The 25,139-nt window shown below is 42.7% G+C and overlaps 1 protein-coding gene across 1 annotated transcript in view; it reads right to left on the bottom strand.

The window, feature by feature from the left end:
- Window positions 1–25,139, bottom strand: part of LOC120043605 (unconventional myosin-XVIIIa-like) — a 94,913-nt gene that overhangs the window by 62,357 nt on the left and 7,417 nt on the right. Inside the window, exons 2-4 of the mRNA XM_038988170.1 lie at window positions 1,401–1,488; window positions 1,083–1,189; window positions 746–922 (exon numbers count right to left, since the gene is read on the bottom strand). Of these exons, the coding sequence (XP_038844098.1) occupies window positions 746–922; window positions 1,083–1,189; window positions 1,401–1,488 (372 nt within the window). The remainder of the gene's footprint in view (window positions 1–745; window positions 923–1,082; window positions 1,190–1,400; window positions 1,489–25,139) is intronic.

The following is a 25,139-nucleotide window of genomic DNA, read 5'->3' on the forward strand; positions in this document are numbered from 1 at the left end:
TGGGTTAGCGCCCAGGCTCTGTCGCAGCCGGCCGCGACCGGGAGGTCCGTGGGGCAACGCACAATTGGCCTAGCGTCGTCCGGGTTAGGGAGGGTTTGGCCGGTAGGGATATCCTTGTCTCATCGCGCTCCAGCGACTCCTGTGGCGGGCCGGGCGCAGTGCGCGCTAACCAAGGGGGCCAGGTGCACGGTGTTTCCTCCGACACATTGGTGCGGCTGGCTTCCGGGTTGGAAGCGCGCTGTGTTAAGCAGTGCGGCTTGGTTGGGTTGTGCTTCGGAGGACGCATGGCTTTTGACCTTCGTCTCTCCCGAGCCCGTACGGGGGTTGTATCGATGAGACAAGATAGTAATTACTAGCGATTGGATACCACGAAAATTGGGGAGAAAAGGGGATAAAATGTATTAAAAAATTTAAAAAATCCTACAATGTGATTTTCTGGATTTTTTTCTTCTCATTTTGTCTGTCATAGTTGAAGTGTACCTATGATGAAAATTACAGGCCTCTCATCTTTTTAAGTGGGAGAACTTGCACAATTGGTGGCTGACTAAATACTTTTTTGCCCCACTGTATAGTACCAGTCAAAAGTTGATGGACTTAGTCTTTTTGTACTGTATATATAAAACATATTGGTTGCAAGAATGTTGTATAATAATTTAAAATGTAAAAACTCTGGTGTACTTGCTACTCTCCTAGAATATATCCCCTCCCCTATCCTGCTAACCGCAGGCTCCACCCAGAACAGTACCTTCTCAGAGTACATGGAGGGAGTGCTGATGGGGTTGATGACCACCATGTTGGGTCCAGCGTGGGTGTGGATGAGGTTGCCCCCGTAGCGCTGGCGCAGGGAGTGCATCACACTGGACTCATTGAGGTACTGCAGCGAGGACAGGTCCTCCACACGGTCAAACGATGGAGGATTTGCCTACACACATGGGTTAGAGGACGGCGTTCAAAGAGGTGATACGGCACAGATCTTCAGATAATGACCCAATAAAAGTACTCGGATCCAATAGGAGAACAATTCAAATTAGGTGCACTACAGGGGCCAATCACCATGTACATTTTGGTGAGTTTAGGATTACCTTCTCCACATCATCCTCATCCACATCCAGCAACGAGCCGTCGCTCTCCAGTCTGATCTTGACTGTCCCCTCTGGCAGACTGCCTGGCTCCGTCTTCAACAGGGTCGCTGTGGTGACCAGTCAGAACAGATTCAGTATCATTATGATCTACAGCCACAGAGAAAATGTTTGTCTAGGCTGCATCATGTGTTATATTGAACACATTTACAAATTCAATACCAATATGGCTTGCTACTTCAGTCAGTATATCAAGAGCAAATTGAACATGCTTAAATGTTGATCATATTGGGGTGAATGGTGGCGTTCATCTCTACTAACCCAAGGAAAATCCATCCTTGTGAACCAGCCATACTTTCTCAGACCCGTACCAGGCCTTCTCAGCAGCTACCTGCTCCTCAGTCTTCACCTGTGAGAGAGCAGGCCCAGACAGGGTTAGTACATTCCTAAAAGAAGAAAAGCTAGAAGGCAGCCGCAGAGGTGTACAGTTCAGTTGGAAACTTCAGACCGCTTGACTTTTTCCACCTTGTTATGTTACAGCCTTATTCTAAAATAGATTTTAAAAATGTTTTAATCCTCACCAATCTACACAAAATACCCCATAATGACAAAGCGAAAACTGGTTTCATTTTTTTGCAAAAAAAAATAAAAACATATCTTATTTACATAACTATTCAGACCCTTTGCTAGGGAGACTCGAAATTGAGCTCAGGTGCATCCTGTCTCCATTGAGATGTTTCTACAACATGACCGGAGTCAACCTATGGTAAATTAAATTGATTGGACATGATTTGGAAAGGCACACACCTGTCAAAATAAAAAAGGTCCCATTGTTGACAGTGAATGTCAGCGCAAAAACCAAGCCATGAGGTCAAAGTAATTGTCCGTAGAGCTCAGACAGGATTGTGTCGAGGCACAGATCTGGGGAAGGGTACAAAACATTTCTGCAGCATCAAAGGGCCGCAAGAACACAGTGGCCTCCGTCATACTTAAATGGAAGTTTGGAACCACCAAGATTCTTCCCTCTGGAGCTCTCTGACAGACAGATTTCCTCTGGAGGACAACCATCTCTGCAGCAATCCAACAATCAGGCCTTTATGGTAGAGTGGCCAGACAGAAACCACTCCTCAGTAAAAGGCACATGACAGCCCGCTTGGAGTTTGCCAAAAGGCACCTAAAGACTCTCTGACCATGAGAAACAAGATTCTCTGGTCTGATGAAACCAAGATTGAACTCTTTGGCCTGAATGCCAAGCGTCACGTCTGGAGGAAATCTGGCCTCATCCCTACGGTGAAGCATGGTGGTGTCAGCATTATGCTGTGGGGATGTTTTTCAGCGGCTGGGAGACTAGTCAGGATCGAGGGAAAAATTAACGGAGCAAAGTACAGAGAGATCCTTGATGAAAACCTGCTCCAGAGTGCTAAGGACCTCAGACTGGGGCAAAGGTTCACCTTCCAACATGACAATAACCTTAAGCACACAGCCAAGACAACGCAGGAGTGGCTTCGGGACAAGTCTCAATGTCCTTGAGTGGCCCAGCCAGAGCCCAGACTTGAACCCAATTGCACATCTCTGGAGACCTGAAAATAGCTGTGCCACGACACTCCACATCCAACCTGACAGAGCCTGAGAGGATCTGCATAGAATGGGAGAAACCCCCCAAATACAGGTGTACTAAGCTTAGAGCGTCATACCAAAGAAGACTCGAGGCTGAAATCGCTGCCAAAGATGCTTCAACAAAGTGCTGAGAAAACGGTCTGAATACTTATTTAAATGTGAAAAAAAATTCAACAAACTGTTTTGCTTTGTCCTTATGGGGTATCATGTGTAGATTGATAAAAAAAAACATGTTTTACTCATCAATTTTATAATAAGGCTGTAACGTAACAAAATGTATAAAAGGTGAAGGGTCTGAATACTTCCCGAATGGTCAGTGTTTGCCCAGTATTAATCTTCCTCTAGTGTTTACTGTGACTGCATCAAGGCCTGCAGGTGACACGTCTACTGGCAATATGGTGTTCTATTGTATACCCAACTAAAGGCTTAGGAGATGCCAGTCTTCTATGCTTCATCTCTCAAAACACCCTGAAAACCCTGAGAGTCAATTACACGGGTGAGGAAAGTGCCACTTGGTTGAGAGAAGAAAAATCTGTGACCTCAAACAACCTAGAAGTAGGTCCCTTGAAGCTTTGATATTACAGTACATGCAAAGATGCTACCACCAAAACGCACACAGTGACGTTTCACTTACATCGGAGGCTGGCTTGGTTTCAACCTGCCAGAGGAGGCTGATCAAACCCAGAACTGAAGCTTAGTCTACATGCAAGAACATCACACATCTCTACCACTAACATCTTTCCTCTGTCTACAGACAAAATAATCTCTTCAGCCTAAAGCTCAGCAGACATCAGTATTAGCAAATAATTAGAAAGACTGTCAGCAATGTGCAGGAATCTACTGAAGGCAAACAAAGGTAAAACAAGACTTCCCTTTTGCCGCCAGAATGAAAAGCACAAACTGTAAGCCATGGTAGCGGCCTAGAAGTCATGGGCTGAGCAGTGAGAGTTGGTGACGGAAAGGAAGGAGAAAAAGAGAGGGCGGTAGATGGAGAGATCGACAGAAAGTGATAGAAAGTAGGAGATGATATGAGGAAGGACTGATGACAATGAGTGAATGCTTAGGGTAGGGGGGGTAGGGTAGGGGGACCAGGACTGGTGTCTTCACACTAGCTACTACCAACAGGGCAGTAGGAACATGCAGGCTGAGGCAGCAATAAGGACAGAAGACATAAGGAACAGGATGGAATGGATACATATGGTACAGGTTAGTGATGGGCATCCCGGCTCTTTAGGCTCCCAAACGGCTCTTTAAAAAATATATGTTTTGTATTTTTTCAAGTCAAACAGTTTGCGATAGTTTGACTATGATTGGTGTTAAAACAATTCTAATTAAATTATTAAATGAAGTCATACTCTACCTTAACCACAATGTATTTAAAAATGCATTGGTTTGTTATGACAAATAATGCTATTAAACATTTGCATTTAAAATATTACTTTTTAATGTATATAAACAAAGTGCATATAAATCTTACCATTCAAAACGAATACAATCTGAACAGCATAATAGAATATTGCACCATATCAAACAAAAATAAATAACAATTTGCAAAACTGCAGCATCCCACAAATTGAAATGTAAAAACGAAGGATGCTATTACACATGTGCATATGAAGTATAACTTTTGTAATGTATATAAACAAAGTGCATATATATGTAACAATTCAAAACAAATACAATCTGAACAACATGATAATATAATATTGCACCATATCAAAGAAAAATAAAACAGCAATGTGCAAAACTGCAGCATCCCACTTAAAACATTAAACTGGTCCCTCTTTTCTCTCTCTTCTTTATTATTTATGTTATAACCAGCAGCACACAGCAATGCTGACCATATTTAGCTTTTATGAGAAATTTGCATTCAGAAATGCAAGCTGCCTCACTTGAGGGGCTGATGCAGTTTCTCTTAGTAATTATTTGTCCTGTTTTCGAGAAGACCCGCTCAGAGGGACGGATGTGGCCACTATGCAGAGTCTCCCTGTCATGACTTTAGTAAGCCGTGGGTAGACAGAGGCCTTGTTCTTCCACCAGCTCAGAGGATCTGCAGCTCATTGGAGGGGCTCCTCCAAATAGGATCGGACCTCCATTATGGCATCTGCTGAGGGATTCCTTCGTGCTGCATCACCAGTTGCTCTCTCGTCAAACAGCATCCAAACTGCAGACGCTTGTGGCACTACTGCTGGTGCTTCTGCTACATCTGATCCCTCTTCTTCCTGTTGCCCAGGTGCCTGAGCCAGCTGATTGCCCCGCCCTGCTGCGGAGGTTATTCTTTGAAGAGCCTCATCAATCGCTCTGGCATCACTGAAGGCTAACTTCCTAAACCTGGGGTCACGCATCTTTGGTTCATCGGTTGACCCTGCGTGTCTGATTGACAGGAACAACAGATGAGGCTGTTAGTCTGAGCAGACAGTCAGAACGAATGTGTGCGCTTGAGCATTTAGGCCTATATAATTGTATTTCTTTTTTCATTCTTTGAATTAGTTCATTCTATTCATTTAAATCTTTTGATTATTCATATCTTAATTGTTTTATTCGGCTCTTCTGATATGCGAGCCAGCTCCCAACGTTCACCTACATGAGCCGGCTCTTAGTGATGGGTCGTTCGCAAACGAGTCGTCTAGTACAGGGAGACAGGAGATACGAGGATACCTCAGGGTGACAGGACATCACTTTACATTCACACTACGGAAATAGATCAACCTTTTGCAAATATTTTTTTACATCTAAAAATAAAATAAATACATTGACAGCTATAGTAATCATGATATGTTCAAATATTCTATTCTGCTCTTAGTACTTTAGTCAAATATGTCCAGTGGTGATTTTAGCATGTAAATCTTGGTGGGCCATACTCCCCCCCCCCAAAAAAATGTTTTATGCCAGCAAAGTAACTACAACAATAATAAACAACACATTAATTGTACTATAACAGTGACAAACGATGCCCACAAACTGTTAGGGCCTACATAAAGCTGTCCCAACTGCAGAGTCCCAACACCTTATCACTGCTACACCTGACCATCAGTGGAGCCTTGTCAGGCAGCGAAACAGTTCATTCAGCCTAATTTACTGCCTTTAAAATATACATAAAAGTGATTTGGCTGACTTGCTTAAACAAACGTGGTTTCTACTGACAATTAAGACGTACAAACTACAGCATATGGGGACGACGAGCGGATAAGGAGCAATCCGTCATTTCGATTAAGACATTAATGAGCGAACTAGGACAGACATACTGTAGTCAATATAACTATTTGTTCAACACTTTTGAAATGTAGAGTGACAAAATTCAGAACATGGGCCGTTCTTAGTGTTCTCCCTGTACACCAAGTCAGAACCTTAGGATAAATAAGGGGGGCATATAAGCAGACAATGAAAGCTCTTATAATATTTGATGCTGACATTTCTCCAAAAACAGGCTATAGGCTAAAATGTGCACCACCAAGTCAGAACAGTAGGCTAAATTTTGAGGGGAAAATCGACCAAATTATTAGGGTGAGGCACATGGGCTACTAACAGCTTACTGCACAACATACACTTAGTATTACTTTCTTAGCTACAGTATACATTTCTGAGTGATTAAAACATAACAAAATCAAATGGGGGACCCATGCCATTACATTTTGGAATACCCGTTTTTATTTTGGTGGTTGTTATGTTTTAAATGACTCAGATAGCATAAGAACACGGCATAAGCCATGGCAAAATGTTGAGAATTGCAGGAAATTTACGTAAAAACTGCAGAATTTGGTCTCTGTGGACAAGAGGGCCTCTAAAAAATTTGCTCATAGACCGCGCCATTGGTCACGTACGTGACCATGCCGCCCCCACAACGCTAACTATGCCACCACTGCTAAAAAAAATCCTAGGGGAGAACGCTGAAGTCAAACCCCTCGGCCCTTTCGAACCATACACAGAAGAAGTAGGATAAAGACAGAACTACATTCATGAGGGGTCAAACCAACAGGACCACAGCATGAAAGTGATAAACACAAGTGCAAGCATCAGTCATGCCAATGACTGAGCCAATGAAGAGCTCATCTTGATTTAGAATCATTAGTTTGGACAAATTATGTATTCAGCATATAAAAGGCATCGGAAAAGCATTGATCAGTAGATTTTAGCCTCAGTTCACAGACCACCACTAGAGGGACATCTTACTTTCCTCTTCATTCACTCAGTTTCACTTTGCTTCTAACACCACACGAGGGAGCTATAGCCCCAAAACATTTAGGTCTGCTTCTTCAATTCTAGGAAGGTTTCAGTTACTGCCCTATATTCAACATTCATATGAATAGTCATTACCTGAATTAGAGTTGAAAAATACATCACACTACATTGATAACTGTACATATTTAGCCTATCGCTGAGAAAAAATTACTGCAGAATAAAATGCCCCTAAGGTACTTTTTTTAAATATATTTTTTTAAATGCCCTGTGAGAAAGGGTGACACATAACACATGGTCTATGCCTGGCCTGGAGGGAGAGCAGAGTGTTCAGCTTCTGATTGGGTGTGGTGGGCAGGAGGAGTGGCTCCAGCAGGATAACATGGAACTGCAGTACAGGCTAGACCAAACTGGTGGAATCTGTCTGCTGCCTAGCCTGCTAATCCATCCCCACAGTGCACGTGTGTGTGTGTGTGTGTGTGTGTGTGTGTGTGTGTCAGCGTGTGGCTGACTGTCTACACATGTTGAAACTGAAGCAGGACCCATGGGATTTATGAGATGTGATTCTGTCATGACCATGACCCAGACTATACAGTCACAGTAAATACAGACCTGATTACAACACTCATAGAAAGCAGGACGAGAGTTAACATTAAACACACCATGCAGATGGGGAGTAGCCTACAAACATTCTGATAACACTCTGTTAGAAAGACGTGGGATCACACGCAAGGCTGACAAATGACTTACGAGGAAGTGATTCTCAAGCTCAATTAACAAGGTGTAAATGAGCCTTTATTACAGGGATGTTAGATTATAACATGGCAAAGAGTTATTATTGTATTCAGCTGGTGAGAATAGAGTCATTTACGAAGGAGGTGAAAAGACACTTCCACACGTTAAAACTGCCTCATCATTTGGGAGAGCAAAGTGTGAGTGGAAGCAGAAGGGAAATGGAAGCAGACAGACAGGGAGAGCCTGAGAGGAGTGTCAGAGAGACAGAGGGAACCGTGTTAGAGACAAAGAGGTCACTGCCAACAGGCTATGGTCTCAGAGACATACGAGGATACATTTGTGCTGTTGTCTGTGCCCAATAATGTTTGTACCATGCTTTGTGCAGCTACCATGTTGTGCTGCTGCCATTTTGCTACCATGTTTTTGTCATGTTGTGTTGCTACCATGCTGTATTATCATGTGTTGCTGCCATGCATGTTGTCATCTTAGGTCTCTCTTTATGTAGTGTTGTCTCCCTTGTCGTGATGTGTGTTTTGTCCCATTATTTCATTTTTAATTCCAGCCCCCCTCCCCGCAGGAGGCCTTTTGCCTTCTGGTAGGCCGTCATTGTAAATAAGAACTGACTTGCCTAGTTAAATAAAAGGTTAAATATATATATATATATATATATATAAATAAAACAAGAGGCACACCATGCTCCCCTCACTGCCACTAAGGACTCCATTTTGTCCCCTTCAGCCTGCCACTCAGGGCACTGCACGACACATCCTCTCAGTCCACACGCACACCATCTCTCAAAACCCTCACACACTAACACACACGTGGCAGTATGGATCCATTCACTGGTCTGAATAGATGGGTGTGAGGGAGAGCATTGAGAGGGGGGCAGAGAGACCCACACACAGAGAAATAGAACAGATTCATCCCAAGGTGCACCACACTAGGGGTGGGACTGGATGATAAAAAGCAATTACAAGACCACATTTCACTTTCTCTCACTTTCAGGGCAATAACAATAGCTTTGTAGACCATTCCAGACACAAAACACACAGTGATGATTAAGAGCAATGGCAGCCACCATCAAAAATCTGAAAAACTGAGGGTGTCTGTATAAGTACTGATGTTTAAACACAGCAGAAAGAGGAAGACTATGTCAAGGAAATTCCTCAGCAGTCCAACAAACCCACTGTTCAGACAACCACACACATCTTTGTTCATGAACGTTTCCTGAGAGATACGTAAATGCAAATATCATTACCTTCCTGATTTAAACTGGCTGGCCTATGTGAGGGGGCAATGTGGAGCTTGACTGGCTACAGTGGTAGGGTTCATGACCTCTGGCTACAGCCTCTGTCTTATGATAATAAGAACACTTGTGTTAATCTCTTCTTTACAATGAGGAGGAGGAAGTGGTCACTGTAGTCCAGCCCCTCCAGTAAACCTGACAGCTCTATTATTAGCCGTGGAGCCCCGCCCATCTAATCCCAGCGTCTGTACTAATGCTGAGTGTTTACTGTGACAGCCTAGCATCGCCTCACTGGGACTGGAGATGTTATTGAACTGATTCGAAGTGGATTTAACAAGTGACATCAATAAGGAATCATAGCTTGTTAAATCCACTTTGAATCAGTATAGCTGAAGGGGTGGAGACAGGTTAACGAAGGATTTTTAAGCCTTGAGACAATTGATACATGGATTCTGTCAAGAACAGCAATGTTGCAGTTCTTGACACAAACCGGTGCACCTGGCACCTACTACCATACCCCATTCAAAAGGCACTTAAATCTTTTGTCTTGCCCATTCACCCTCTGAATGGCACACATACAGAATCCATGTATCAAGAACTACAACACTGCTGGGGTTTTCACGCTCAAGTTACCCGTATGTATCAAGAATGGTCCACCACCCAAAGGACATCCAGCCAACTTGACAACTGGGGAAAGCATTGGAGTCAAAATGGTCCAGGATCCCTGTGGAACACTTTCGACATCTTGTAGAGTCCCTGACCTGATTAATTGACGCTGTTCTGAGAGCAAAGGGGTGGGGGGGGTGCAACTCAATATTATGAAGGTGTTCACACACAGAGAACAAAAATATGAAAACGCAACAATTTCAAAGATTTTACTGAGTTAAGTTCATATGAGGAAATCAGTCAATTGAAATAAATTCATTAGGGACTAATCTATGGATTTCACATGACAGGGAATACAGACATTCATCTCTTAGTCAGATACCTTAATAAAATAATATGGCCGTGGATCAGAAAACCAGTCAGTATCTGGTGTGACTGTACTCACATTCTAGCATACCCTTGTCTGTACATTATGCCTTGAATCTATTCTACCACGCCCAGAAATCTGCTACATTTTATTCTGTCCCCAGCGCACTAGACGACCAGTTCTTATAGCCTTTAGCCGTACCGTTATCCCACTCCTCCGGTGATGTAGAGGTTAACCCAAGCCCTGTAGCCCCCAGTTCCACTCCTATTTCCCAGGCGCTATCACATGTTGACTTCTGTAACCATAAAAACCTTGGTTTTATGCATGTTAACATCAGAAGCCTCATCCCTAAGTAAGTTTTATTCACTGCTTTAGCACACTCCGCCAACCCTGATGTCCTAGCTGTGTCTGAATCCTGGCTTAGGAAGGCCACCAAAAATTCTGACATTTCCATGTCCAAGTACAACATTTTCCACCAAGATAGAACTGCCAAAGTGGGTGGAGTTGCAATCTACTGCAGAGATAGCCTGCAGAGTTCTGTCATGCTATCCAGGTCTGTGCCCAAACAGTACGAGCTTCTACTTTTAAAAATCCACCTTTAAAAGAAATAAATCTCTCACTGTGTGCCCCCCCCAACCCCTCTTTGTATGCTGCTGCTACTCTCTGTTTATCATATATGCCTAGTCACTTTAACTACGCATTCTTGTACATACTACCTCAATTGGGTCGACCAAACAGCCCGGTTAGCCAATGTGCGGGAGCACTATCTGCATTGTGTCCTGCCACCCACCACCCGCCAACCCCTCTTTTACACTACTGCTACTCTGTTCATCATATATGCATAGTCACTTTAACCATATCTACATGTACATACTACCTCAATCAGCCTGACTAACCGGTGTCTGTATGTAGCATCACTACCTTTATAGAGGAAATGGCGCCACACTTAACTGGAACTCTTCCGACTAGCTTGGAAAGACAGTACCGTGCAGTATAGAAGAGCCCTCACTGCTGCTCGATCATCCTATTTTTCCAACTTAATTTAGGAAAATAAGAACAATCCAAAATTAATTTTTGATACTGTCGCAAAGCTAACTAAAAAGCAGTATTCCCCAAGTGATGATGGCTTTCACTTCAGCAGTAATAAATTCATGAACTTCTTTGAGGAAAAGATCATGATCATTAGAAAGCAAATTACAGACTCCTCTTTAAATCTGCGTATTCCTCCAAAGCTCAGATGTCCTGAGTCTGCACAACTCTGCCAGGACCTAGGATCAAGAGACACTCAAGTGTTTTAGTACTATATCTCTTGACACAATGATGAAAATAATCATGGCCTCTAAACCTTCAAGCTGCATACTGGACCCTATTCCAACTAAACTACTGAAAGAGCTGCTTCCTGTGCTCGGCCCTCCTATGTTGAACATAATAAACGTCTCTCTATACACCGGATGTGTACCAAACTCACTAAAACTGGCAGTAATAAAGCTTCTCTTGAAAAAGCCAAACCTTGACCCAGAAAACATAAAAAACTATCGGCCTATATCGAATCTTCCATTCCTCTCAAAAAATTTAGAAAAAGCTGTTGCGCAGTAACTCACTGCCTTCCTGAAGACAAACAATGTATACGAAATGCTTCAGTCTGGTTTTAGAGCCCATCATAGCACTGAGACTGCACTTGTGAAGGTGGTAAATTACCTTTTAATGGCGTCAGACCGAGGCTCTGCATCTGTCCTCGTGCTCCTAGACCTTAGTGCTGCCTTTGATACCATCGATCACCACATTCTTTTGGAGAGATTGGAAACCCAAATTGGTCTACACGGACAAGTTCTGGCCTGGTTTAGATCTTATCTGTCAGAAAGATATCAGTTTGTCTCTGTGAATGGTTTGTCCTCTGACAAATCAACTGTACATTTCGGTGTTCCTCAAGGTTCCGTTTTGGGACCACTATTGTTTTCACTATATATATATATATATATATATATATATATATATATATATATATATATATATATATATTTTACCTCTTGGGGATGTCATTCAAAAACATAATGTTAACTTTCACTGCTATGAGGATGACACACAGCTGTACATTTCAATGAAACATGGTGAAGCCCCAAAATTGCCCTCGCTAGAAGCCTGTGTTTCAGACATAAGGAAGTGGATGGCTGCAAACGTTCTACTTTTAAACTCGGACAAAACAGAGATGCTTGTTCTAGGTCCCAAGAAACAAAGAGATCTTCTGTTGAATCTGACAATTAATCTTGATGGTTGTACAGTCGTCTCAAATAAAACTGTGAAGGACCTCGGCGTTACTCAGGACCCTGATCTCTCTTTTGACAAACATATCAAGACTGTTTCAAGGACAGCTTTTTTCCATCTACGTAACATTGCAAAAATCAAAAACTTTGTCCAAAAATGATGCAGAAAAATTAATCCATGATTTTGTTACTTCTAGGTTAGACTACTGCAATGCTCTACTTTCCGACTACCCGGATAAAGCACTAAATAAACTTCAGTTAGGATTCTAGCAGCCGTATTTAGCACTGACTAGAACCAAAAAAAATTATCATATTACTCCAGTGCTAGCCTCCCTACACTGGCTTCCTGTTAAGGCAAGGGCTGATTAAGGTTTTACTGTTAACCTACAAAGCGTTACATGGGCTTGCTCCTACCTATCTTTACGATTTGGTCCTGCCGTACATACCTACACGTACGCTACGGTCACAAGACGCAGGCCTCCTAATTGTCCCTAGAATTTCTAAGCAAACAGCTGGAGGCAGGGCTTTCTCCTATAGATCTCCATTTTTATGGAATGGTCTGCCTACCCATGTGAGAGACGCAGACTCGGTCTCAACCTTTAAGTCTTTACTGAAGACTTATGTCTTCAGTAGGTCATATGATTGAGTGTAGTCTGGCCCAGGAGTGTGAAGGTGAACGGAAAGGCTCTGGAGCAACGAACCGCCCTTGCTGTCTCTGCCTGGCCGGTTCCCCTCTCTCCACTGGGATTCTCTGCCTCTAACCCTATTACAGGGGCTGAGTCACTGGCTTACTGGTGCTCTTTCATGCCGTCCCTAGGAGGGGTGCATCACTTGAGTGGGTTGAGTTACTGACGTGATCTTCCTGTCTGGGTTGGCGCCCCCCCTTGGGTTGTGCCGTGGCGGAGATCTTTGTGGGCTATACTCGGCCTTGTCTCAGGATGGTAAGTTGGTGGTTGAAGATATCCCTCTAGTGGTGTGGGGGCTGTGCTTTGGCAAAGTGGCTGGGGTTATATCCTGCTTGTTTGGCCCTGTCCGGGGGTATCATCGGATGGGGCCACAGTGTCTCCTGACCCCTCCTGTCTCAGCCTCCAGTATTTATGCTGCAGTAGTTTGTGTTGGGGGGCTAGGGTCAGTTTGTTATATCTGGAGTACTTCTCCTGTCTTATCCGGTGTCCTGTGTGAATTCAAGTATGCTCTCTCTAATTCTCTCCTTCTCTCTTTCTTTCTCTCTCTCGGAGGACCTGAGCCCTAGGACATTTGAACATCTTGGCCATGTTCTGTTATAATCTCCACCCGGCACAGCCAGAAGAGGACTGGCCACCCCTCATAGCCTGGTTCCTCTCTAGGTTACTTCCTAGGTTTTGGCCTTTCTAGGGAGTTTTTCCTAGCCACCGTGCTTCTACACCTGCATTGCTTGCTGTTTTAGGCTGGGTTTCTGTACAGCACTTTGAGATATCAGCTGATGTCAGGGCTATATAAATAAATTTGATAGCCTCCCAACTGTATATAGCCTGTCTTTTTACTGTTGTTTTATTTCTTTACTTACCCATTGTTCACCTAATACCTTTTTTGCACTTTTGGTTAGAGCCTGTAAGTAAGCATTTCACTGTAAGGTCTACACCTGTTGTATTCGGTGCACGTGAGAAGTAAACTTTGATTTGAGGAAAATGTCACTGACGATAAATCTACGATAATCAGGAATTTCAATAAGCATTTTTCTACGGCTGGCCATGCTTTCCACCTGGCTACCCCGGTCAACAGCTCTACACCCCTCACAGCAACTTGCCCAAGCCTCCCCTATTTCTCCTTCACCCAAATCCAGACAGCTGATGTTCTGAAAGAGCTGCAAAATCTGGACCCCTACAAATCAGCTGGGCTAGAAAATCTGGACCCTCTCTAAAATGATCCACCGCAATTGTTGCAACCCCTATTACTAGCCTGTTCAAACTTTCGGATCGTCTGAGATCCCCAAAGATTTGAAAGCTGCCGCGGTCATCCCCCTCTTCAAAAGGGGGAGACACTCTTGACCCAAACTGTTACAGACCTATATCTATCCTACCCTGCCGTTAAGGTCTTCGAAAGCCAAGTGAACAAACAGATCACCGACCATTTCAAATCCCACCGTACGTTCGCCGCTATGCAATCTGGTTTCCGAGCTGGTCATGGGGCACCTCAGCCACGCTCAAGGTGCTAAACGATATCATAACCGCCATCGATAAAAGACAATACTGTGCAGCTGTATTCATTAACCTGGTCAAGGCTTTCGACTCTGTCAATCACCACATTCTTATCGGCAAACTCAACAGCCTTGGTTTATCAAATGACTGCCTCGCCTGGTTCACCAACTACTTCTCAGACAGAGTTCAGTGTGTCAAATCGGAGAGCCTGTTGTCCGGACCTCTGGCAGTGCCACAGGGTTCAGTTCTCGGGCAGACTCTTTTCTCTGTATATATTAATGATGTCGCTCTTGCTGCTGGTGATTCTCTGATACACCTCTACGCAGACAACACCATTCTGTATACATCTGGCCCTTCTTTGGACATTGTGCTTACAACCCTCCAGACGAGCTTCAATGCCATACAACTCTCCTTCCGTGGCCTCCAACTGCTCTTAAATGCAAGTAAAACTAAATGCATGCTCTTCAACCGATCGCTAGCCGCACCTGCCCGTCTAGCGTCACTGCTCTGGACGGATCTGACCTAGAATATGTGGACAACTACAAATACCTAGGTGTCTGGTTAGAGTGTAAACTCTCCTTCCAGAGTCACATTAAGCATCTCCAATCAGCTTCCTATTTTGCAACAAAGCATCCTTCACTCATGCTGCCAAACATTCCCTCGTAAAACTGACTATCCTACCGATCCTTGACTTCGGCGATGTCATTGACAAAATAGCTTCCAACACTCTACTCAGCAAACTGGATGTAGTCTATCACAGTGCCATCTGTTTTGTCACCAAAGCCCCATATACTACCCACCACTGCGACCTGTATGCTCTTGTTGGCTGGCCCTCACCACATATTTGTCGCCAAACCCACTAGATCCAGGTCATCTATAAGTCTTTGCTAGGTAAAGCCCCGCCTTATCTCAGCTCACTGGTCACCATAGCAGCACCCACCCGTAGCACGCGCTCCAGCAGGTATATTCCAACTCCTGCTTTGGCCGCCTTTCCTTCCAGTTCTCTGCTGCCAATGACTGGATCGAATTGCAAAAAAAATAAAAATAATAATAATATATGTTTTATCACTGAAGCTGGAGACTCATATCTCCCTCACTAACTTTAAGCATCAGCTGTCAGACCATCTTACAGATTATTGCACCTGTACATAGCCCATCTGTAAATAGCCCACCAAACTACATCATCTCCATATTGTTTTTTTGCTCCTTTGCACCCCAGTATCTCTACTTGCACATTCATCTTCTGCACATCTATCGCTCCAGTGTTTAATTGCGCCACTATGGCCTATTTATTGCCTTACCTCCCTAATCTTACTTCATTTGCACACACTGTATATAGACTTTTCTATTGTGTCATTGACTGTATGTTTGTTTATTCCATGTGTAACTGTGTTGTTTGTGTCGCACTGTTTTGCTTTATCTTGGCCAGGTTGCAGTTGTAAATGAGAACTTGTTCTCAACTGACCTACCTGGTTAAATAAAGGTGAAATAAAATGTAAAAATAAAAAACATTGGAGTTGTCCGGAGTCCAACGAATTTACACACATTATCACCAGGTGTCCTGGTGTGCCACAGAGTGAGAGAGGAATGTCAGTCTGAGAAGTATGTGGGTCTTAGTGGTATAGACAGGGGACAGGCCCCATCTTGTCAGAGATGGTCGGCACTGCCATTCCAAAATTACTTAGCATTCTCATAATCCCATAAAACACAAACATGCTCTTGTAAAACAATATTCCGAAAATTCATGTCAAATTCATTATATTTTTATGTGTTGTTCAAGCAACTCAGTATTTATATTGTGTTTGCACTTTGAACAGTTTAGAAAGCGTAGCAACAGTGAACAAACTAAGGGGACGACACACCGATACAGATAACTGATAGGGAGCACAGACTGGAACTACTGAGTAAGGACCAGGTAGTCAGACTAACTGATAGCTACACCTTAATTCATTTAAACATCTTCCAAGATGGTCAAATTAAGCTACTGGTATGCTAACAAACCTGTAATAAGACGATCACAAACAGTAGCCATTTTCCACTTTGTGGGAACTACAAATTATTCTGGATGTTGTCTTTGTCCACACATAAACCTGCTAAGGTAGGGATTTAATATTTGAGTCACAGTACATTCATGTCAGTGCATGTATGCACTTCGATACCATCAAGCTGGCAAAAGATAAAATGCTAAATCCACCTATATTCTATGGATTTTCAAAAAGCCCGTTGCCTTTGCAGTTCAATGCACTTTGGCCCAGTCAATCACATGAAACATTGATGAATCACATGAAAAACTGACACTGTTTTTTAGCAACCGTACAGTATTAGCATGAAAGTTGTTTTTTTCATACAGTCAATGAAACTTTTAATTGCTCCTTTTTGAATATTCAATGAATGTTTCATGTTTCAGTCATTCAGTGACTTCAGAACACCAGCAGGATGCACACCTGACACCACATGCAAAGCCACACCCATAATATACACACATCTGTCTAACGCAAACTAGGTCTGTCTGGCATAAGGAAACAAATATCATCTTTTTTATGTAATCCTTCCACACCTCACACAGTCATGAGCTCTTATGCTTACACACAGTAAGACCTTTGATCAAGAGCATTGTTCCAGCTCCTCCACCACAGTCTCCTTCTATTTAAAATCTAGAAGGCTGCACAGAATAAGAGCTAGCACTCAACTGTAATTTGATGCTTGGGTTGACTCTGCCTGTGCAGCTTACAGTAGTCTGATGTGAACAACTGATACAGTGGATCCAGACACTGAAGAAAAGACTAAGCAAATTCACATTGCTTTTTACTCTTACATCAACACAAAGGGCATAACTGCTATGTTCATAGAATCCTGGTACCCACAGTTTATTTAAATCAGTGACAGTAATCAATAGCCTACAACTGTTCCCAAGTGAACAATGTACAATGTTATCCATTTGAGAAGCTTCCAGAGTCTATGGAGGGAGCACCTCCTGACCCATCGTCTTCACACAGAGAGCTTACAAGAGGACTGCCAGTGGGCACAGTGCAGTGCAGTGCAGTATGGCAGGCCTGTAACCAGGGCTACAGTAGCTTCCTGCTCACCATGTTGAGAGGAGCCTGCCGTCTGGACACAGCACCCAGCACACACACACTGGCTCAGTCCCTGTGTGACAGGCAGGTCCCAGTCAGAACCGTGGTGACCTGAGGGCAGCGCTGGCCCAACAGCCACAGCTGGGGACACAACTCCCAAACAGGCCAGGAAACACACTGGCAGCTCTGGGGAAGAGAGGAGAACAGAAAGGCCAGCAGCTGGTCCCGGGCCCAGATTATCTATTACATAATCTAACGTGATCCTAAAATTCATTGAGGAGTCCATTCAGAAACTGGTTATGCGACACAACAGGCTGTGAGAGCAATGGACATTAGTGGGTGTTAACATCTTAATCCCCAGAGGTGAAGCCTTGTCAGTGACAACTGTGTTGGAGGAAAATGTGTACCATCTGCTAACAGCTTCCAGCCTACGAGGGAGGGTTTGGTATGCAACCTATATGCAAACCATCCAACGGTGGAGTCCCCACACACACGGGACTCTTTGGTTGAAGATGTAAATGTGTCCATGTGCCCTTGAGAAAGGCACTTAACCCAAATTTGCTCCAGGGGAACCGTACTACTATGGCTGACCCTGTAAAACAACACATTTTACTGCACCTAATTAGGGGCGGCAGGTATTCTAGTGGTTAAAGCGATGGGCCAGTAACCAAAAGGTTGCTGGACTGAATCCCCGAGCTGACAAGGTAAAAAAATATATTATATACAAAATCTGTTGTTCTGACCCTGAACAGGGCAGTTAACCCACTGTTCCCCGGTAGGCCCTCATTGTAAATAAGAATTGGTTCTTAACTGACTTGCATAGTTAAATAAAAGTTAAATACAAATAAATAAAATAGTGTTTGTGCCAAAAAAATTTAATGTTTTTCCACTGCTGCTACTTGCTGTTTATTATCTATGCATAGTCACTTTACCCCTACCTACATGTACAAATTACCTCGACTAACCTGTACCCCTGCACATTGACTCAGTACAGGTACCCTCTGTACCGAGTTACTGTTATTTTATTGTGTTCCTTTTTTATTTATGTTTTTATTTAGTAAATATTTTCTGAACTCTATATAAAACTGCATTGTTGGTTAAGGGCTTGTAAGTAAGCATTTCACAGTAAGGTCAACCTGTTGTATTCGGCGCATGTATAAAAAAAAAAAAAAATGTTGGTTTGATGTGTATGAGGAAGTGAATCCAGATACAGCATTGGAAGTATTTGTAAAATGATTCATGCCAATTGTTGACAAGCATGCACCTGTTAGGAAATAGCTGTTAGAGAACTGTTAGAGGCTCCTGGATGGATGAGTTGAAATAGTTTGCGTTAAAGAAATGATGCAAAAAAGAGGTGGCAAACATGTCAAGCTTCTCAGCTGATTGGTTGACATACTGTAAACTTAACAAAAAGAATAAATGATATTAACACAGCAAGAAATTACATAAAACACAATGGGAAAGTTGATAGGTAATTTTTTTTTTTTTTTTTTTTACTTTCGATATTGGCAATCATTTCAATTACTACTTCACTAGTAAAGTGGAAAAACTCAGAAGTGAAATGACAACATTGAACCATTGTATTTATTTTATAAAAGATCTAATAATGAAAGAAGGATTTTGCTTTTGTTATCCATCAATAATGATAAGCCACCAGGTATAGCCAATCTTGATGGGAAACTCTTGAGTTTGGTAGCAGAATGCATTGCCACCCCCATTTGCTATATCTTTAACCAAAGCCTAAAGGAGTGTGTGTCAACAGGCGTGGAAGGAAGCTAAAGTAATTCCACTGCCTAAAAATAGTAAAGCACCCTTTGCTGGTCTAACAGTCACTTAATCAGTTTGTTGCCTGTTCTTAGTAAGCTGATAGCATTGTGTTTGGTCAAACACAATTCTCTCTATTTGGTCAGTATGAGAATGGGTGACAAATAAACTGTTCTTAAATATATCTAAAAGCATTGTATTTGGTTCTAAACATTCTCTAAAGACCTAAACCTCAACTGAAGATGTGCATAAAAGGTGTGGCCTTTTGAACAAATTGAAGAAACTGAACTCCTAGTAGTAACATTGGATGGTCAGTTATCATGGTTAAGTCTTAATGACATAGTTGTTGTGAAGATGGGGAGGGGTGTCTTTAAAAAAAAAAAGTGTTTGACACAAAAATCAACTGCACTAGTTCAGGCTCTGATCTTGTCCCATTGTTATTACTGTCCCGTAATATGGTCAAGTGCAGCAAAAAAAGATCTAGTAAAGCTGCAGCTGGATAAAAAGCGACCAGCACGCCTTGCCCTTATTTGCACAGAACTAACAACATGCATGCTGATTTTATGAGATATTACTGTGATGAAAATGTCAGATTATTATGCAGACATTCTGCTCAGACACCCATACAGTGCCATCGGAAAGTATTCAGACCCCTTGACTTTTCCACATTTTGTTAGGTTCCAGCCTTATTCTAAAATCAATTACATGATTTTATTCACTCAATCTTCACACAATACCCTACAATTTTTGCTAATTTATTTAAAAAAGACAAATATCACATTTACTTAAGTATTCAGATCCTTTACTAAGTACTTTGTTGAAGCACCTTTGGCAGCTTTTACAGCCTCGAGTCTTCTTGGGTATGACGCTACAAGCTTGGCACACCTGTATTTTGGATGTTGCTCCCATTCTTCTCTGCCAATCCTCTGAAGCTACGTAAGGTTGGATGGGGAGCGTTGCTGCACAGCTATTTTCAGGTCTCTCCAGAGATGTTCGATCGGGTTCAAGTCCAGGCTCTGGCTGGGCCACTCAAGGACATTCAGAGACTTGTCCTAAAGCCACTCCTGCATTGTCTTGGCTGTGTGATTAGGGTCGTCCTATTGGAAAGTGAACCTTCGCCCCAGTCTGAGGTCCTGAGTGCTCTGGAGCAGGTTTTCATCAAGGATCTCTGAACTTTGCTCCGTTCATCTTTGCCTCAATCCTGACTAGTCTCCCAGTCACTGCAGCTGAAAAAAACATCCCCACAGCATGATGCTGCCTCCACCATGCTTCACCGTAGGGATGGTGCCATGTTTCCTGTTTTCAACTCTCTAGAGACCGCAGGAGCGGTAGAGATACTCTTAATGATCGGCTATGAAATGCCAACTGACATTTACTCCTGAGGTGCTGACTTGCTACACCCTCGATAACTTCTGTGATTATTATTATTTGACCATGCTGGTCATTTATGAACATCTTGGCCATGTTCTGTTATAATCTCCACCCGGCACAGCCAGAAGAGGACTGGCCACCCCTCATAGCCTGGTTCCTCTCTAGGTTTCTTCCTAGGTTTTGGCCTTTCTAGGGAGTTTTTCCTAGCCACCGTGCTTCTACATCTGCATTGCTTGCTGTTTTAGGCTGGGTTTCTGTACAGCACTTCGAGATATTAGCTGATGTACGAAGGGCTATACAAAATAAATTTGATTTGATTTCCTCCAGACATGACGCTTGGCATTTAGGCCAAAGAGTTCAATCTTAGTTTCTCATGGTCTGAGTCTCTTCAGGTGCATTTTGGCCAACTCAAAGCGGGCTGTCGTGCATTTTACTGAGGAGAGACCTCCGTCTGCCCACTCTACCATAAAGACCTGATTGGTGGAGTGCTGCAGAGATGGTTGTCCTTCTGGAAGGTTCTTCCATCTCCACAAAGGAACTCTTGAGCTCTGTCAGAGTTACTATTGGGTTCCTGGTCACCTCTCTGACCAAGGCCCTTCTCCCCCGATTGCTCAAATTTTGACTCATCAGACCAAAGGATAGATTTCCACTGGTCTAATATGCATTGCTCTTGTTTCTTGGCCCAAGCAAGTCTCTTCTTATTATTGGTGTCCTTTAGTAGTGGTTTCTTAACAACAATTCGACCATGAAGGCCTGATTCACGCATTCTCCTCTGAACAGTTGATGTTGAGATGTGTCTGTTTCTTTTACTCTATGAGGCATTTATTTGGGCTGCAATTTCTGAGGTTGGTAACTCTAATGAACTAATCCTCTGCAGCAATTGTAAGTCTGGGTCCTCCTTTCCTGTGGCGGGTCCTCATGAGAGCCAGTTTCATCATAGCGCTTGATGGTTTTTACGACTGCACTTGAAGAAACGTTCAAAGTTCTTGACATTTTCCGGATTGACTGACCTTCATGTCTTAAAGTAATGGACTGTTGTTTCTCTTTGCTTATTTGAGCTGTTCTTTCCATAATATGAACTTGGTCTTTTACCAAATAGGGCTCTCTTCTGTATACCACCCCTACCTTGACAACTGATTGGCTCAAACACATTAAATTCCACAAATTAACTTTTAACAAGGTACACCTGTTAATTAAATGCATTCCAGGTGACTGCCTCATGTAGTTGGCTGACCAATATGGCCTGACCTATAGTATATCATAATCAAATTAATACATTTGTTATAACAAACTCTGCATCCATTTTGATGTCACATGTGTTCTGGTGTTCAGAGGACATGACAAATAAACTCGAAACAGGGGAACGTTTACTGGTTGCTCAGGAGGTAAAGGGGAAGTCAATAAATTTGACTAGTTGTGGAAAATACTGGAGATCAAGAAAAATAATGTAAGGAGCAAGAGGAGCGTGCATATTATGTGTGCCAAACAAGATTACAACAATTTTTGACCGTTTGGAACAATGTAAACACTAAATGAGTGCACCAGAAAGTCTATTGTAAAGTTTTTTTGCTAAGCCTTTACTACAGCAAAGAATAAAAACTGTCACATTTATTCATGAATGCAATTTCCAAAAAAGGAGCGGTTTAGGCTACTTATTGTTTACGCTAATTATTCAATGGTCGCTTTGTTCTTTTAAAACAAAATGCTTGATTGCATTTGAAATCATGATTGACTCGTATGTTGTGTGATGACATGAACAAATAAATGATTGATTGCTACAGTAGCCTTTATAAGTACTGAAATATAGGCCTAGTTAGATAAGTTAGATAAGCTACTAAGACTAAACAGGATGCACTCTTTGGCCTATACAGACATGGCCAAAGGTTTTGAGAATGACACAAATCTTAATTACCAAAGTTTGCTGCTTCAGTGTCTTTAGATATTTTTGTCAGATGTTACTATGGAATACTGAAGTATAATTACAAGCATTTCATAAGTGTCAAAGGCTTTTATTGACAATTGCATGAAGTTGATGCAAAGAGTCAATATTTGCAGTGTTGCCCCTTCTTTTTCAAGACCTCTGCAATCTGCCCTGGCATGCTGTCAATTAACTTCTGGGCCACATCCTGACTGATGGCAGATCATTCTTGCATAGTCAATGCTTGGAGTTTGTCAGAATGTGTGTTTTTGTTTGTCCACCCGCCTCTTGATGATTGACCACAAGTTCTCAATGGGATTAAGGTCTGGGGATTTTCCTGGCCATGGACCCAAACATATCGATGTTTTGTTCCCCAAGCCACTTAGTTATCACTTTTGCATTATGGCAAAGTGCTCCATCATGCTGGAAAAGGCATTGTTTGTCACCAAACTGTTCCTGGATGGTTGGGAGAAGTTGCTCTCGGAGGATGTGTTGGTACCATTATTTATTCATGGCTGTGTTCTTTTGCAAAATTGTGAGTGAGCCCACTCCCTTGGCTGAGAAGCAGCCCCACACATGAATGGTCTCGGGATGCTTTACTGTTGGCATGACACAGGACTGATGGTAGCGCTCACCTTGTCTTCTCCGGACAAGCTTTTTTCCCCAGATGCCCCAACAATCGGAAAGGGGATTCATCAGAGAAAATGACTTTACCCCAGTCTTCAGCAGTCCAATCCCTGTACCTTTTGCAGAATATCAGTCTCTTTGATGTTTTTCCTGGAGAGAAGTGGCTTCTTCGCAGCCCTTCTTGAAACAGGGCCATCCTCCAAAAGTCATTGCCTCACTGTGCGTTACTGGTGTGGCCCCGATCCCGCAGCTGAATCAACTTTAGGAGACGGTCCTGGCCCTTGCTGGACTTTCTTGGGCGCCCTGAAGCCTTCTTCACAACAATTGAACCGTTCTCCTTGAAGTTCTTGATGATCCGATAAATGGGTGATTTAGGTACAATCTTACTGGCAGCAATATCCTTGCCTGTGAAGCCTTTTTTTCTGCAAAGCAATGATGACGGCACGTGTCTCCTTCCAGGTAACCATGGTTGACAGAGGAAGAACAATGATTCCAAGCACCACTCTCCTTTTGAAGCTTCCAGTCTGTTATTCGAACTCAATCAGCACGACTGAGGTAGCGGGCGGAGGTAGCGGTCCTGCTGCTGGGTTGTTGCCCTCCTACGGCCTCCTCCACGTCTCCTGATGTACTGGCCTGTCTCCTGGTAGCGCCTCCATGCTCTGGACACTACGCTGACAGACACAGCAAACCTTCTTGCCACAGCTCGCATTGATATGCCATCCTGGATGAGCTGCACTACCTGAGCCACTTGTGTGAGTTGTAGACTCCGTCTCATGCTACCACTAGAGTGAAAGCACCGCCAGCATTCAAAAGTGACCAAAACATCAGCCAGGAAGCATAGGAACTGAGAAGTGGTCTGTGGTCACCACCTGCAGAACCACTCCTTTATTGGGGGTGTCTTGTTAATTGCCTATAATTTCCACCTTTTGTCTATTCCATTTGCACAACAGCATGTGAAATGTATTGTCAATCAGTGTTGCTTCCTAAGTGGACAGTTTGATTTCACAGAAGTGTGATTGACTTGGAGTTACATTGTGTTGTTTAAGTGTTCCCTTTATTTTTTTGAGCAGTGTATTTTTAAACCTGCATATTTAGCTAAAAGAAATCCAGGTTAGCAGGCAATATTAACCAGGTGAAATTGTGTCATTTCTCTTGCGTTCATTGCACGCAGAGTCAGGATATATGCAACAGTTTGTGCCGCCTGGCTCTTTGCGAACTAATTTGCCAGAACTTTACGTAATTATGACAACATTGAAGGTTGTGCAATGTAACAGGAATATTTAGACTCATGGATGCCACCCGTTAGATAAAATACGGAACGGAATAAACGTTTTGTTTTCGAGGTGATAGTTTCCGGATTAGTCAAAGGTATATGGTTTAGAGAGAAATAGTCGACGCGTTATAATTCCTGTAATAACTTGCGGCTGAATTTGAAAGGGGTTCCTTCGTTATTTTACCGTTCATGTCTTCCATAGAGAATGTCTTGATCTACTTCAAATAAGGTCTGTGTTTCGTGCAGGCTTAAACCGTCTCGACGTTTTGATACCCGTGTAAATCTCACTAGGATAAGGTAACGTTTGTCAACATATTTTCATAAATCCACTCTACAATTTTTTTTTTTTTATCTTCGCTTATATTTAGCCAATATTGATCAGAGTTACCTTGTCCTATGGATATCTACACAGTTATAAAATTGGCACGGTGATGTAAGCCTACACGAAACACAGACCTTATTTTAAGTGAATCTAAAAATATCCTATGGAATAAATGAAGGAGCCGCTTTTCAGATTTTGCTAGGTGTCATGGGAATTATGACTCGCACTTTGGTTGTCAATTCTTACCATGCCCATTATTAAAATAGGATTTCCTGCATATAGAAATTAAAGTTATTGTTTTCAACATTCATCACAGGTAACGTAAACTCTATTTTTATTCAAACAGTTGAGAGTATTTGTCTCCTAAGCAGACTTCAGTATCATTGTCACTTCAGAGCTGTGTGCGCGTGTGTATTTATGTATTATATTAAGTTAAAATAAAAGTGTTCATTGTTCATTCAGTATTGTTGCAATTGTCATTATTACAAAAATGTGTGTGTGTGTGTGTGTGTGTGTGTATGATATA

This window comes from Salvelinus namaycush, chromosome 3 (genome assembly GCF_016432855.1).
Source record: "Salvelinus namaycush isolate Seneca chromosome 3, SaNama_1.0, whole genome shotgun sequence".
NCBI lineage: Eukaryota > Metazoa > Chordata > Actinopteri > Salmoniformes > Salmonidae > Salvelinus > Salvelinus namaycush.